Source organism: Etheostoma spectabile, chromosome 5 (assembly GCF_008692095.1).
Source record: "Etheostoma spectabile isolate EspeVRDwgs_2016 chromosome 5, UIUC_Espe_1.0, whole genome shotgun sequence".
In the NCBI taxonomy this organism is placed as follows: Eukaryota; Metazoa; Chordata; class Actinopteri; order Perciformes; family Percidae; genus Etheostoma; species Etheostoma spectabile.
Window position 1 is genome coordinate 9,586,163 of NC_045737.1, and position 16,527 is coordinate 9,602,689.

A 16,527-nucleotide genomic window follows, 5' to 3' on the forward strand; every position below is an offset into this window, starting at 1 on the left:
CTGTTTTGTAGGCTTTTATCAAGAAGCAACCTTTTAGCACTATCTGGATTCAGTATTGTAGGCCAGTAAAGAGGCTGAATGAATGAAAATGTTAGGTTCTCTTAAGGTACATTTTTTGCAAGGAGTAGTGAGTTGGTTTCACCAGCAGGTAGTGCTATCAGACTAAGCCATTACCCTAAACTGTTGTCTGCCAAAAACCATTGACAAGGGTAGACATTTAATTTCCTTCACCCACAAAACTCATGGAAACTCTAAACATAATGTAAGGGATTTACACTGAATTCTGTTAATTACACTCTGTAGAACGTCATACTAATGTTGCGTTTAGTCTTGCAGTCTGCCGCATAAATCAAACACTTCTGAAAAATCCATCGGACGTGCTCTACAAGCCTCTTGGTGGATTCATAGGGAGCAGATAGGAGAGTTATAGCAAACATATGGAGTAAGAACTGGATTAGGGAAAAGTAAAAGCTTATGCTGCAATGGCTGATGCTGCAGAACTGTGGACATGCATAAGTATACCACACTACAGTTTATTTTAGTCAATAGTGTGGCTGTAGGTGGCTCCTCTTGAATATCAAATACTTTGGATGCCTACATGCCGGTGCATAAAGGAAGCAGATGAATTCCCTTGGTGGAAAAACAGAAGCTTTTTCAGTACATTACAATGCACCACTATTCCCAGAGCGCCTCCTAACGCAGCAGTGATTTAAAGTTGACATTGACACTGCCTCAGAGCACAAAGCACCATTACCAAGGTAATGACATCAAGTTGGTCGATGTAATCTTTGTGTAAGTTTGGATTGCTGTGGTTTTCACTGTGACTGCCCACTCTGTAATTAGAGTGGTCTTGACTTGTGATTAAAGGCTGCTCCGTGGTGCCCCAGCAAGAGTAAAACCTACATTCTTACCTCATGAAATGCAGATGTCTCATGGGGGATCAGCGGAAAAACCTTGCCCTCTCAGCCCAGTTCTCTCTGGGATTTAACAGGCTGTCTTGGTTTGTTTTGGAAAGGAAACCCACCATGGCTCCTCTGATTTCCAAGGTTTGACAGGCGTTTTAGACTCTGTCTAGTCAGTTTGTCTATCATTCACTCATTACTCTGCTACTTTTTTTTCAAAAGTTACTTGGTCTGAAGCATTATCAGACTTTCTGAAAGTCAGCACAACATTTAAATGGTTGAAACCACAGAAGAAAACCAAATTAAATGTTAAGCAATACTCCAACAAAAGCAGTCAGCAATGACACAGTGGTTGTCCACAAGAGCAATGTTCATCAATTTAACTGTCTGCTTCCAGCATAAACAAACCCAGAGACAAAGAAAAGCTCACTTTATGCCACGATTGTGCAGAAAATGAGTTGTTAGCTCAAGTGTGTTATGATATAATGTACTCCGCAGATTTTAGTTGAGAATTTGACATCATTATACGTTTATATGCTGAATTTTTTTTGAAAAGTTCTGCACAATCTCTCTTTTTTCTCTCTCTGCTACATTGTCCACAGAACAAAAAGCTTGCTTCAATGGACTTTTCACAATCACACACATTTACATTTCACTGCTGTATCAACCTAAATCTGACCCCATTCCCATGCATTCCCACAAGGACTCTTAAGCACTGTGTTACTGTTCCCTTTGTCTAATTTAGGAGTGGGCTGGCAGCCTGGCACTGAATAAGATAAATGCCAAAGAATAAATAAATGTGAGGAGAGTCTAATCTTAAATCCTCTCAACGACATTGGTTTATGCCAGATACATGGCCCCTAATTTGGCAACGTAAACAATACTACTTAAATCTCTGCTTAAACCTCTGTATCTTCACATAGTGCTTGTTGATTTGGTTCCAGTGGAAATAAAACAGTTTCAAAAATTGATTTAAAAGTCGTAGTTCTTTATTTCAAACTGCTTTGTTGAAAAAGGTACATGGTGATACGATGCAAAAATACCTTTTTTTAATGCACAAGTGAATACAAATGCACAAGTGTGAGAGACATTTTTAAGTTTTGCTTTTACAAACAATGCATCACCATATTACTACAGCCTGCAGTAAGTACCGTATGTCAGTGCCCAGGGTTAAAAAAGGTCTAACACAAATATATTGTTTTTGTAACAGATACCTAAAAAGGTTGCTGTCTTCTGGTCGTGTCATACCTTTAGATTAACAGCTCTGTATGTCCAAAACATGCTCACTGTGGTCCACAGGACACTATTATTATGATTTTCTGTTGGCTTTGATTTTTTATTCCAAAACATGTCTTAAGACATTATTAGTGAATCCTTAGGCGTGATCGTCAGTACGGCTCAGGTCTTTAAAACAATAGAGTACTAGTGGAAATGTACCATTACCAGCTCACATCCTCAGCAAGAATTTGTGAAACTGCAGTCATAGTGGATTTCAGCCCCGACAACATCCGTTGCAATTGTAGCTACTGTAGTATTGGATGTAGTCTATGTCTTACGGAATTCCTACAACTGTCAAGATAAGATAGTTACATGTATGTTTTTTAAAAAAGGTTGTGTTCACAGAAAAAGGGGAAGATCTGTATGTAATCTGAATTCACTATCTGGCTAAATGTTTTGTTAATATTTTCTAAGAACTACAAATCTACAATTGTCCGAATCTGTATTTTTCTTCTCTAAAAAAAAATTACACACATTAAACTATAGTGACAAACATAAAAAAAAAACATTTTTAAAATAAACATACTGCACTAGGTTACAAAAGTTAAACTGTCTTTCAAATTGGAATTAGAAGTTTATCTGATGGGAGCTATCAATGGAGAAAAAGTCACAGTCCATTGATACATTTACATGAATTTTCCTGTTAAACAATAAATGTGATCACAACTCCTCGGTTAAAAGACATTCTGCAGGGTTGCCCACCTCTTAAACTCTGATTAGAGAGGGATCAAGTTGAATACTTTCTGCAGTAAAACACGTTAATATCCATAGCTCAACAGTGGTACTTATGTTCATCTAAGGTATTTTATTAATGTGGTACTTGATAAATGAATAACATGTTACTTTGTTTTGTTCTTTAGATACATTTTAAAGCAGCAAATATCATCTGCACATGAGCATAAATGCTCTAAATCTTAAACTTCACACATTTAATCATTCTGTGGAGGACAAACCAAACTTAGATCGTGTTTTACAATCATCAAGCTCTTGTCTCTGTCATTTCACTCATACATTAACACTGTTGCCTTTTCCCAACAGTCTCTGTAAATGTAATGAATGCACAGTTAGAAAAAACAAAACTTAATGGCTACACATATGTTGTCATTCATTGCATATGGAAGTAAGATGTACAGTATTTGTTTTTAAAAGTTAAGGAGGGTTATCACAGTTTCAAAGAAAGTATTGAGCTCATGCTAGTTAAGATCCAAAGCTTGTCTGCTTTCTTGTGGATTTTATTGGTTGTGGTTGTTGCTGCTCTTTGGTGATTATGGCTTCCCTACTGCTACCTACTACCTCACTACTCAGCCTTGTAGCAATAGACACCGTAAGACTTTTGCTTCTTGTCTGGGAATCCAATAAAGCGCACTGCAGCTTCTGTGGGGCTGCAGTTCTTGCGGGGTCTGGAAATGGGGTAGCGCACACTTCCGTCAGCCAACCAGCCAGCATCGCAGCGATCGTAACCCTCGAGCTTCCAGGCGGAGTAAATGTGGCCCACCTTGGCAATCTCTGCACCATCGTCTAAGCATGCCTGCACAGCCTCGTCAAAGGTCAGCCTGTCGGGCTGGACCAGCCAATAGAAATGTCCTGACAGCAGAGTGAGCAACACAGACAGTCAGAAGAAGAAGAACTTGCTCTTTTTTTCATTGATTTCTTTTTGTATTGAATACCAAAAATAATAAATCAAGAAATTGGATAAACAAATAAAAGCAACTCACCTTTGAGTTCAGAAGCATAGCAGAACACGTCAAAGCGACTTATTTGTTTGTCAGGATAACCATAGCTTCTGATGCCAGGCCCGTTTTTGGTGCCTCCACAATTGTGTCTGGGTTTGGTGATGGGATACTGTACTGTGCCATCATTCAGCCAGCCAGCATTGCACCAGTCCAGGCCGCCCTTCCAGGCCTCAAACATCTGGTCAAAGGTGGCGACAGAAGCATTCTGTTCCAGACAGGCCTGCACAGCTTTGGGGAAGTTCAGGTTGTAGCGGCCCACAGGGGGGGAGTATGGGAACACAACACCTGAGCGAGGCAGAATACATGGAATTAATATAGTGATATGTTAAAGCGCCCATATTTTGCTCATTTTCAGGTTCATAATAGAATAGGTTCCAGAATTTCCAGGTTTCCAGAATAGGTTTACATGGTTTCATTTTCAAAAACACCATATTTTTGTTGTACTGCACATTGCTGCAGATCCTGTTTTAGCTACAGAGTGAGACATCTTCTATACTATCTTTGTTGGGAGTTGCACATGTGCAGTAGCTAGGTAAGATCACATCAGCTAGATAACTCTTTCTCCAACTTTGATCAGCAGAAGGCAGGATTAGCTGGGAGACTTCTTCTAAATTAGGGTCCGCTTGTGGAATACCTGCAGAACAGGGACATGTGAGTAGTTCTTTTGTAGATTATGGTGAACTAGTGTGGTGTAGCACTTTAAGTTAGTCTGTGTTTAGTTGTAATTGAATGTAGTCCTATTAGTCTTTGAAGTCCAACAGTTTGCAAAATGTCGGCAGTTGTCTTTAGAGGCCAGACTTTGCTTACTCATTAGTTGGTAGTGTGCTTGTCCCTCTGCATGGAAGAAAAGATCATATTATGCAAACTAGGTGTTACCCATCACAGCAAAGCCCTCTAAACTGCTGCATGAATCAACTCAAAAGGGAATCTACACATTAGTTCAATCCAATTCAAAAGAAATATGTACAAGATGCAGCAGACTTAATTGAATAAATGCTCTGATAGTTTCTCACCATAATGCCTTCCTTACAAGAATTTATCTCAATATACTATCAACTTTATTTCATGATTACCAAATTTCTAATTACATTTGCCTGTCAAGCCTACACCCAGATTTATGCTTGACACATGTGAAAAACTATCAACAAACGGTAGGTGGGAGCCGCCCTTTAGTGGAGAGGAACTCAAACACAGTGCAGTGATTTAGTGTCACCATGCAAGGTTCTATGAATCAATGAGGGGTTACACTTTACTTGAAGGTATCTACATAAGAGTGAAAGGACACTGTCATGAACGTGTCATTGAACATTACAAACAAGTTACAAACGTTTATGACATAACACTTCTTTTAGTAAGTGCCATTCGGTTTTTGTCATGACAAGTTATGGTTATGGTTAGGGTTTATGCGTCATGTGTCATGTTTTCATGACAGTGTCATGTCACTCTTATGTAGAAAACTTCATGTAAAGTGTTACCAAATAAAGTAATGACACTAACTTGCAGGAAAAGCAGTTTCTCTCTGTAAGGCACATTTTTAAGAAGACAAGAAGGAAGACAATTGTTGGATCATAAAATCTGATGAGTCAGTCTGATGAATAAGGATATGAACCGGAAAAGATGGAAAATGTGTTTCTGTTTACTGATGTTGAACAGTATTCAAATGTGATCATGGCTGAATTATTACGGTGGTTTGGATAAATCAGCACAAGCTGTCTGTTCTTTTCCTTTTCCAAACGAAAAGGAAATGTGGATGTTTTCAATAACTAGAAATAAAAATATTGCTGAGAAAGATGATTGATCTTGAACTATTCATTTTTACAAATGGAAAGGACACATTGGTGAAAGAGCTAATGTTAACAGCTGGTATGTTAACTTATACTTTAATCCCTGTGCAAAGTTTCTGAATAGATAAAAAAAACGAATTACCATCAATAAGACCGCCTTGCACTTCCAAAGTAACATCTTGCACGGTGTCTTGCACCCCGTCGATTATCTCACAGCGGTATTTTCCCATGTCATCCATGGAAACGTTGGTTATTATTAGGGAGGCATCTTCACTATCATGCTCCTGCAGAAAGACACGGTCCTCGAAGCTTCCATAGGTTTTCTTGTGGAAACCCATTGAAAGCAGCACATTCTCATTCAGTGCTTCATCATCTGCCACCTTGGTCCATTTGACTCGAAAACTAATGGTACTAAAGATCATGGGGTCTTTGGACAGGAGCCGACAGGGCAGGGTGACGTTGGCACCTAGGTCAGCAAAAGCCTTAGCTGGAAAAGAGGAAAACATAATTATAACTTTGTTGTGGTTTGGTGATGGTGGTCAGGCTTCTGCTACTTGGACTTGCACCGGAAAGACTATAATGTAATGTTTATATAAATTAGAACTGTATTTTACATTGATTCCAAAAATTGCATCCAGAAATGTTTGATTTTGTGCTTGGCATAAGAATGAAGGTCTGTTTGAGAAAAAAAAAAAAAATTGAAAGTCCCCAAAGCTGCTTCTCCAAAATTTTTCTTTATTGTTCTTTCATAATTGTTCCACAGCGTGTTTTGGCATGTGTGTACTCTTTGTATTATTGTACAACATGGCGCACACACAAAAGCTTTCTCTCGCACAAAACTATCAAAGAGTCTGGGTGTATCCTGTTCACTTTATTAGATACAGTATTGGACAGCAGCCAGTCTTCAGCCCCTGGAGCCAATCATCCTCTTCATTCGCCTTCCTGCTCTTGTCAGTCCTGGCACTTATAAACCTTTGGTTCCTCAGAATTAACCCTTAAAATGAAGTGCTTATTTTTCATCCGCTCCATCTGATATGTGTAAAGTGTGTCAGGCACCAAATGAATAACAAGTAAAGAAAGCAAATAATATTGTTAATGACAAAATCTAGCTGTCATCGTTATTTTTCTTGTGTGTTTCCTCTGGGCACCACTGTCCAAACTTGGCCACCCTTTAACTCTAAACAGCAGGTCATTTGTGTCTCACCATGGGTTCCCACAATCTCCCTGACCTCCATGTTTAGACCTCACAGGGCTTGCTTAGTTAAGAGGACCCCAACCAGCAAGGGGCCTCCTATGCCAGGCAATAATAAGCACCAGATGGATAGATGTACACAGCCTCTGACCACCACCATCACAGGTACAGCCTTCAACAACCAGCCTTGTAAGTGGAGTAAAACTCTGCAATGCACAAGACTAACAAGATAATATGGTAATTACCCAACTGAACAAATCAACTGGCCTTATAGCTATAAGTAGTCTAAAGGCCTAACTATTAATCTTATGCAACTAAACTGTTTTTGGCTGAATCCTGGTTCAGTGTCGTTGCCAAATCCCCGTTTCTAATTTATTGCCCTCCCACCTTTACTCAATAAGAATGAACTGTGTCTAAACCAGACTGTCTTTCCTTTCTAACTGAGGAGGCCAGCATTGGTGTTATTAACACTAGAGCCATGACTGGAATACTGTCACTAGCTTCTCAACAGTGATACCTTTTCCACATGGGAAATGATACATGCCACTGGCTTGCTGCCTTCCGCAGAGATCAACCCATTCCTCACACACACACACACACACACCACACACACACACACACACACACACACACACACACACACACACACACAAAAACACACACACACATTGACACTGAAACGACTCCTCATCAAGCCCATGCTTAAACTGTTCCAATCCTCCGTTCTAACTCCACTGCACACGCATGTCTGGACTTTGTTCAGTGGTGCTCAGATCACTAGTATTGAGCTTTCCTGCAGAAGGATTTAATTAGCATTAACATTGCTGACAGACATAATCTACACTTCAGTCCAACCTTGTGCCATGTTCATGAATGACATTAGACTGTAAACCTTCTCATATGCCTGAGACTCCTTCTATTACCCTATCACCACACCCAGTAGCCTCACTCGCCTCTTAAATGGTCAGCAAGATGCCAGGTACTTTACGAGCTAGGAAACACTCGTTTAGCCTCTGCTAACTACAAAAGTCTTTGAAAGCAGAGTCTAAAAGAAACCTCTTTACCCGTTCTGTCAGCAAGGAATGACTCACAGCGTTACCGTGCCTCATAAATTCTCTGCATCAGTAGCAGTTTCATGAAGTGCGATTGAAACCTGTGGGATCCAGAGTGACTAAGCTGCTCAAAAGCTATGGCCAAGGTGAAGCTGATGGTGACGTCAACACCAGCTCACCAGAAGTGATACAATCCAACATTTATGTCTAAAAATGTCAAAATTTAGAAATCTCACTCAAGAAGTTAGAGTAGATAAGGGGTTCATTGTACTGTCCAATGGAAACATTGCTCTGTACACAGAAACCAGCCGCTGGATGTGGTTTGTAATCCTGAAATATGAGATGAAAGGAAGGGATTGATCAGACATTGCAGTGTCAACATAATGCTGAGAAAAGCAAGGTATGATTTACTTCATACATACTAACCTAATACCTTAGATCACTAAATGAAAGCATAATAAAGAACTCTGTCTCTTAGATATATACATTGTGTAAGCCAGTAGCAGCACACAGAGAGACAGGCATGTTCAAAGTAATTTCACACTCTTTCCTGCTCCTGCGGTTACCAGCAGACATGTCCCACAGGAGACTGTGGCCCCGACCATGTGGGGCACACTACACTCATAAAGCAACAGCCGGTTGTGTGTACTTAGCCCTTCAGGAAGAGAAAGAAGTCTTTTCTTCTCTTTGTCACACCTCACCACCATCCTATTTGTTTATGTCCCCTGAGGTCAAAGGTGGTGCCAAATTGTCACATTTAACATAAAACGGGGTTGTCAAATAATTCTTATAAATATATGCAATAAAACGACTTCTATCTGAAATTGTTGTAGAGTGCAGCTGGGAAAAACACAGCAAAGAAATAAATGAACACACGTGCATGACTTAAAAAAGCTCTGCAACTGCAGCCATTTTATGACCGAGCACAATTCTCTCTCACTCTGTTAGAGGTTGTAATAGCAAGTGATTGGAACCATCTGCTTTGTCGTAACACCGAACTATAAATTACCAATAACATTACAGTGGGTCAAGTCTACTGAGTGACCTATATATTCTGAAACTACAACAGTGAAATTATGCTGTTAAACACTATAGCATAATTAGTGTTTTATTATTGAATAAACAAAATGTTTAATTGGCTCAAATCCCCCCCTTTATTAGGATGGAAATCATCAGAGAGCAGTCACTGCCTGTTTACAGCGGTGTGTGCCACAATGTGCCACACCCTCTGACAGAGCAGCTAGATATGAGATGCTTTGCAATATCACAGCTTTGTTCTCTTCTGCTGCTGGCCCGCTTGTGTCAATATGGAGAAAGGATTAACAATCACAGCTGGGACAATCACACAAGGCCAACTCCTACACGCTAATTCCAATAAACTCTTTCCTGCTTTCCGTCTTTCAGAACAAGCACAAATGCAGAATGTGGGTGTGTATCACTCACATGGGTACACATATGTGGTCCTCACACATATACTGTTCTGTGTAGCAAATTGTCTTTTGTGAATTAACACAAATGCCAAAAAACAAACATGGCTCCATCAACATCTCATCTCCAAGTCTAAACACCAGCCCCAGCCCCAGCCCCAGCCCCAGCCCATTTCATGCCAAGTTCCGGCCAAGTTCTTTTTCCCACCCAGTCCTAGCAACAGAGCCAAGCCTCACTAACCAACAACTACAGTGAGCGTTAGACTTAACAGACTATTACCTCACAGGGAAAGACAGAGTCATTGGCTGCTGTTCAGAATGGGGCTCTATACGTTTGGCTGCGAGTCATTAACCTTTACTTTGCTCCTGTCAGACTGCCTGTTACCATGGAGGATTTCCAAAAGCTCCCAGTGCCAGACTGAGTCAGTAGGTTTAAGGACAGGCAACGCCCCATGAGCAGACAGAGAATACACAGCTCATATGGCTAATAAAAGCTATACTGTATGGAACATTGATTGGGCTTGCCTGACCCTAGCCAATGTTTTGACGTAATGTATACAGTGATGTCATGTACAAACATAGTATGCTGTATAGACACATACATAGTCACACACCTGTGGCATCACTGGCTAATGGGAGAAATTCCAATGTTTGGATAAGACAGCAGGATCTCCTCCTAGAGTGAAATATTTCTCCCAACAGACAAACCATTTCCTCCTGTCTTGAAAGAGAGATAGAGCTGAGATACCCTTAATTCTACATCTACTGAGTCAGCTTGCAGGGCTGCTGAAGGCGCATTAAATGTCACTCATATAACATTAGAGCTCCTACTGCTGGCAGAGCTTCTACCAATCTGGTATTTGCAGCAACCATCTCCATTTGTCAACCTGTATGCAGGTGTGAATTTGAATTATAATAGCATCGTGATGGGGTGCAGGTTCTCTGTGATAGAACGTCTTTTATTTTATGTCTGCTACAGGAAGAAAAAGACAGACAACTAATAAAATTACAAGGTCAAAACTTGTGGGAAATTCCTGACCATTTTTGCAGTCTAGTAAGAATTGAAATCCAAAAAGGGAGAAACATGACTAGCCCAGTTTCAGCCACAGAGGATCCTGTGACCCATTGAGTAAAAGTGCAACCCATAGTGTTAGTGGTGTGGTTTTCATTCAGTAGTGCGGGCAGTGAGCCTCTATGAATGGCAGTGTAATTTAAAGTTTTCACCAGTTTTCAGTTCCTGCTGTGCTGGTCTGTGTGTCAATGAGTCAATGGTGAGTCACACTGTTTGGATGTGAGTGTGTGTGTGTGTCTGTGTGTGCGTGCGTGCATGCATGCGTGTGTGTGTGTGTGTGTGTGTGTGTGTGTGTGTGGGTGTGTGTGTTACCCCAGAGACGCCTCTTTTACCTACTGATACAAAGACCCTGTTGTTACACAAGCCTGAGCTGTGGTGCCACTTAGCTCTGGTCCCTAACACAGCTCATCATCCAGTTCTTCTTTTCTTAATTCACAGTAATATTCTTGCACACACAGACACGTACAGACACAGACCCACATACCTATAGGTCAAACCTTTTTACATGATTTCGAATCTTACCTGTTGGTTGTGAGGGAGAGCTCGGCATACTGTATGCACTGCCAGCCAGGGTCAGGGAGATCATTGTAATGCACAGCAGACTTGTCATTTTCTCTTTTTTCCACACAAAGGGCCCTCTCCAATAAAGATATAAGTATAAAACTGAAAAGAAAAAAACTGCACTAAGTTATCTTATTTTTAAATATTTTAAAAGAGACAAATTTTAGCTTTAACTACTTTTCTTCTGTTTTAATTGTTATTCATCTAGCTGTCCCTCTTTCTGTCTGTCTTTGTACAGCAGCTGCCTGTGGTGCTACTGGAAAGTTTGGGCTCCTCAGAGGTCCAGACAAGTGCCTTTTATTGTAGCCTTACATGGTTGAGACCACTCCCCCTCCCCTCAGCCCATCACCATCCACAGCTCTATACTGGCTCCCATTTGCCACATTATTTATGAAAAACTCCCTCCTCTCCTCATTAGAGACAGTGAGTTAAACATAATCCTAAAATATACAGATTATTTGGCTTCCCATCCATTGTCTCATGACCTGCAACCTTGGTATGTTTTCACTTTATGATCTCTGATTCATTCTGGTTTACACCCCATTTAATTAGGTCTGTTTTTTTTATCAGGATTCAATTAAAGAACTCAATGTTAATTATCATAAGTTAAACATTGTTATCATGGCCTGAACTCTTCTCTCTGTCCATACCCACACAGACACACTCACTTGTAATAAAAGCAAGTCACTTAACAGCCTTGTTGGCTTATACATATATTTAATGCAAGACCATTACATGTAAAAGGGTCATAAAAATGAGGCAGGCCTGCCTACACGTCATACTCTGCCTTATCCTCCTTCCGCTTTTTTATTTAGCATTTAGTTATGTATACATTTGAGGCTACGCTTTTTCTATTTGAAAGTATTTAAAGTTGTGTTATAAACATCTGTTACTAAGATAACAAGCAAGCTGATACCCACCCTCCCCAAAGTTAGACATGTCCACAGTTGCTGTAAATTGTGAGAGCATGTTTCACTCTTCTCTTCTGATGCTGTTGAAGAGCAGAAACAGCAGAGTAGCTTTCGGAAGGCAGGACATAGATTTGCGACCAACCTTAGACCAGGGAGGCTGTGGGGTCTCTCCTAAATGTTTTCTCAGCCATCATTATTGTCCTTTAAAGATGGCAAGGCTGGGAGTGGAGCAACATGTTGCAGATGCTATTCAGGACCTCTCCATCACTGGAGGTTTTACAGCTGGGAAAACTTGAGCTGTTTTCTTTTTGTCTGTCTATCTTTTTTTTCCCCTCTGCCCTGTCTGCCAATCCTTCTAACCCTGCAGAGATGTCAACAGAGTCCATGGTGGGACTCAACTACAGTCTTGCCCTGGGCACATCCTATCTGCCCCTGCTTTCAATCTTCTGGAGATCTAACGAACTGTTACATAAGGTAAGGTGACCATAGGCCCCAGAACACACAGGGAAATTATAAACATACATGGCCCCAGCGTAGGGGTACAGAGACTCATGACTCAGACTGTGAGCTACATTCACCTATGGCAGCATCTGTGAGACACTTTGAGAATATCAAAGCCAATGTAGTCCCCAATTTAAGCAATTTTACTGTTAACGGCAAAATTGCTGCTTAAAAGCACTTCCCCCCCCTTCCCTCTCCCCATCAATCAATCACCAACCACTTGTGAGCACATTATGTGTGAACATGTGTTTGAAAGAAAAGACTTTTGTGTTACAATATCCCTATTTGGTCCTGCTTGATAAAATAATCAAAAGAAGAATAGCTGTCAGCAACTTTGGCAGTGAAGGTAGATGTCGTGTGCATGCATGATGGAGGAGTAACAGAAACCAGTACAATGTGCTGCCATTCCATCAGATACAGATATCAAAGCCACATAAGAAAACTATGAATATGTGAGTAGTCAACATAATTATTTTTGAAAGACATGGCAGTTAAAAGAACCACAGTGCGGTTTCAGGTTTGGACAAACTGTATAGTTTGGTTTCTGCTCAACATCAAAACTCCTCAGTGTTCTCCGCTAATGAAATGTGAGTGATGAAATGTTATATAACTGCTGTAAATTACCAGCTGCATGAATATATATATGTACAGATAGATAGATAGATAGATAGATAGATAGATAGATAGATAGATAGATAGATAGATAGATAGATATGTTGATAGATAGATAGATAGATAGATAGATAGATAGATAGATAGATAGATAGATAGATAGATAGATAGATAGATAGTAATAGATAGATAGATAGAATACTGTTTTTTTCTTTTTCCATCTGCATGTCTTGCTATTTACAAGAGCCAAGTAAAAGCTCTTTTACCATAACATGTTCTTTATGAATCACTTAAAGGAAGTTCTTTTTTTGGGGAATAATTTCCTTTCTGACGTCTTTTCCAGACAGAAACATAGCTGTTAAACTTTGACTATAGCCAGGTTTCCTTTTAAATATAATACACATGTTATTATGTTATTAATGCTAATTCAAAACGCATTTCCACCCACTACGGTGATGCAAATATTAGAAGGTGTTTCATCAACATAGAGTTGGCGCTATTTCGCCCGTCAGGTGCTATTTATACCTTTAGAGAATAAGGGGGTGATGTAACAAGATGATGTAATTGAAAGACACAGTACATGATGGAAATATGGTATTTTTGTTAGTTTCATGTATTTATTTGAGAAATCTGGTGTTTTTGTCTGACGACTCTCTTTCATCTCTTCCATCAAGAAGAAGCTTCAGTAATGTTTAAATCATGCTGTAAGTACCTTACGATTAACTTACCAACTCTATTTCCCTTCCATTTGGTCGCATTTTGCTTTCACTTCACTTTTTCACATAGACTGGGTAAACCTTGTCCACTATGCCGACGATTTGATTTTGCCTTGCAGCTCGGTCTGGAAACCTGCACGTTTAATTCTCCTGCTTCAGTTCAATTTTGCGGGAACCAATCACAAACTAGCTCATCTACCTGGCGCACTATTGGCGGGTTTAACACGATGCAATGGAGAAGCGACCAAGCAACTTCTTGTTTACATCATAGACTGTTATTATTTAATTTAATAAACAGTCTATGGTTTACATTCAACATAGCGGCCACCGGATGCCACAGAAGCGCAGCAAATCCGCTGATGCCTGTCGCTTCTACGTCACCCGGATCATTGGTCTGATTGGTTGAAGGACTTTCCAATTGCGTACAGAGTCATTTGAACTACAGTATGCCCACTGGTCACGCCTCTTGTGCAGAGAAAATACAGAGCGGACTCACCAGACCAACTCTCAATCTTAAATCTATTGAGCTTGGCTTGGTCTGGTGTTAGCCAGACTACGTTTCCACCTCAGTCAAACTCGAAAATGTACATAATTAACTGGTAGATGAAAACTACTTACTGAAGATAAAAAATTCAACAAAAACATATTGGAATCCCTACATTTAGGAACTTACACACTGAGTACTTTTAAAATGTAAACATTCATCAATAAGCAGACCTAGGCCCAACCTTAAACATGCAGCATACTTGAGAGTCTCTGTTGCAAAATAAGCTGAAAATGAGCATTGGCATCTCCATGAATTGCACTTTTCCGAGATTGGCAATGCTGTTGAGCTAGTAAGTTTGTTCATACAAGACTTGTGTCTACTGTATACACAAGAACATGTGTCAATCTTTTGCATATTGATTAATATGGTATTGTCAAATGCATCTGAATATGTGCACATTTGGGAGAACAGAATGTACTGGCTTGTATATATGTATATTGGATGTCTTGTGGCCGAGGAGTCCACCCAGAGACTCCTTCATGGGTCTGTTGTGTCAGAGCCAAGTCTCACGGCCATGAGCGCATTCACAGCTGGCTCTCTGCAGTCTGAGCTCCCAGCTCTTGGATGGGTGGTACAATTCCTGTTAACACATAGAAGCCCTCTGGGTCCAGGCCATCAGGGGCATCATATGGACATGACGGACCTATGGGAATATCTTATATCAACCTTTCTGTAAGGCTGAACAGGAAAAGGTCAAAGCTGTACAAGCATGGGTTATGGCACGTTGGACTAATTCACAATAGCCACCGCCAAACATGTGGTCCTCATTATCTGCACCAGTACAACATGTGATTAAACTTGGAAACCATTCCTGCAGATGACGAGGGGATAATACGCTGTTCGCTCCTGGTAGTAAGGCAGGGATGAAACAATGAAGTGAGCAACTGGGGCTTTAAAAGGTCTGGGCGGGATGAGAAAGCAAAAGGAATACATACGTGAGCAGAGTAGTTCAACGTCAAACAAAGGAGCAGGCGTGGTCAACCCAAATCTCTTGAGTATTTCTTTTGTGTATAATGGGTGCCTACCCAATTCTGAGGCCACACAGCTGGTGTGTCACAATCTTATGTCATCCATTCAGATCAGGGAAGAATTAAAAGAGCATGTCTTATTCTGCATTTTGTAAAGAATATTCTCTGTCATCAGATCCTGATAGAGATGGTTCCACACATGGTAGCCTTTGCTTCACTGGCCGTTCTGTGTGCCATTTGTTTGCAGTGACTTAATGGTATCCAGGGTGGAAGTGGCAGCAGGGTAGCAGGACTGTGCTTGGGAGTTAGCACATGTTATTCATCTGCTGCCTTTGACACGGAAACACACACTTCCAATGCAGCAGTTACTGTAAGAAACCCTACAGGTTCAAATGATTCTTCACAGCCAAGTGAATCAAAAGATCATGAAACAATTCAATGTACATTGACATGTATGTCTGGTACTGGTGACTGGCTTGGATGCTTTACATTATTTTCTGTTGTGATGGGAATTTATGTTTGATCTTTTGCCTTTGGTGTCTTACCATTAGACATCAATATTCAGTGGTTCACTGTAATTAAATACATTTGTTTTAGTACGCTGTACATCTTCTCCATTACATTTAGGAAGAACTGTACTTTTTGACAGCTGGGGTTACTCTGTAAATCAAACTTTTACATTTATAAAGCACATGATCATCTTAGAAAAATGTTGCACTGTTATAAAATACAGCAATTTACAAAGTAGCCTTAAAATACTGCCCATGCAGTAAGGCATTTAGTCTAATAAGTCCAATAATGATAACACTCTTTAGGAACCAGTCTTAAAAGTAATGAGTACTCTTCCTTTTAATACTATAGATACATTTTACTACAAATAATTCTGCCTGTCTACCAAAGAAAAAGGTAGATTTTTTATTAGGGTATTTCTTTTAATGAAGTACATTTTTCTTAAACCTGCAATAATTGATTTTGTTGGCCACTTTGGGGAAGCATAAACAAGCTGTGAACTTAACATTAAGAACATCCCATGTTCCTTATTTGATTGCTCCTCAACTTCTCGGAAGGTGTTCTGTCCCGCCTTGGTGAAGGCCATCTCAAAGCTCTTATTTCTGCTGCGAGGACTGAGGAGCGAGCATCAAGGAACTATAGGCGAGGATAGCCGCTTTCCCAGAAGCCTTGCAGCTTAAGGAGTGGCTAACTCCACCCAAACAGCGAAGACAAAGTAATGTGATGCTTCAGAGGAAAGGACAGCTCATCCTTCTAAAACA

At 40.3% G+C, this 16,527-nt stretch overlaps 1 protein-coding gene across 1 annotated transcript; it reads right to left on the bottom strand.

Moving 5' to 3' along the window:
- Positions 1-1,869: 1,869 nt before the first annotated feature.
- LOC116689731 (hyaluronan and proteoglycan link protein 1) lies at positions 1,870-11,286 on the bottom strand. The gene is made up of 4 exons (XM_032516338.1): positions 10,963-11,286; positions 5,840-6,184; positions 3,896-4,198; positions 1,870-3,764 (listed from the first exon to the last, which is right to left on the bottom strand). The coding sequence occupies exons 1-4, from the start codon at positions 11,048-11,050 to the stop codon at positions 3,478-3,480; spliced, it is 1,023 nt and encodes a 340-aa protein (XP_032372229.1). The 5' UTR covers positions 11,051-11,286; the 3' UTR covers positions 1,870-3,477.
- Between the last annotated feature and the right edge of the window lie 5,241 nt (positions 11,287-16,527).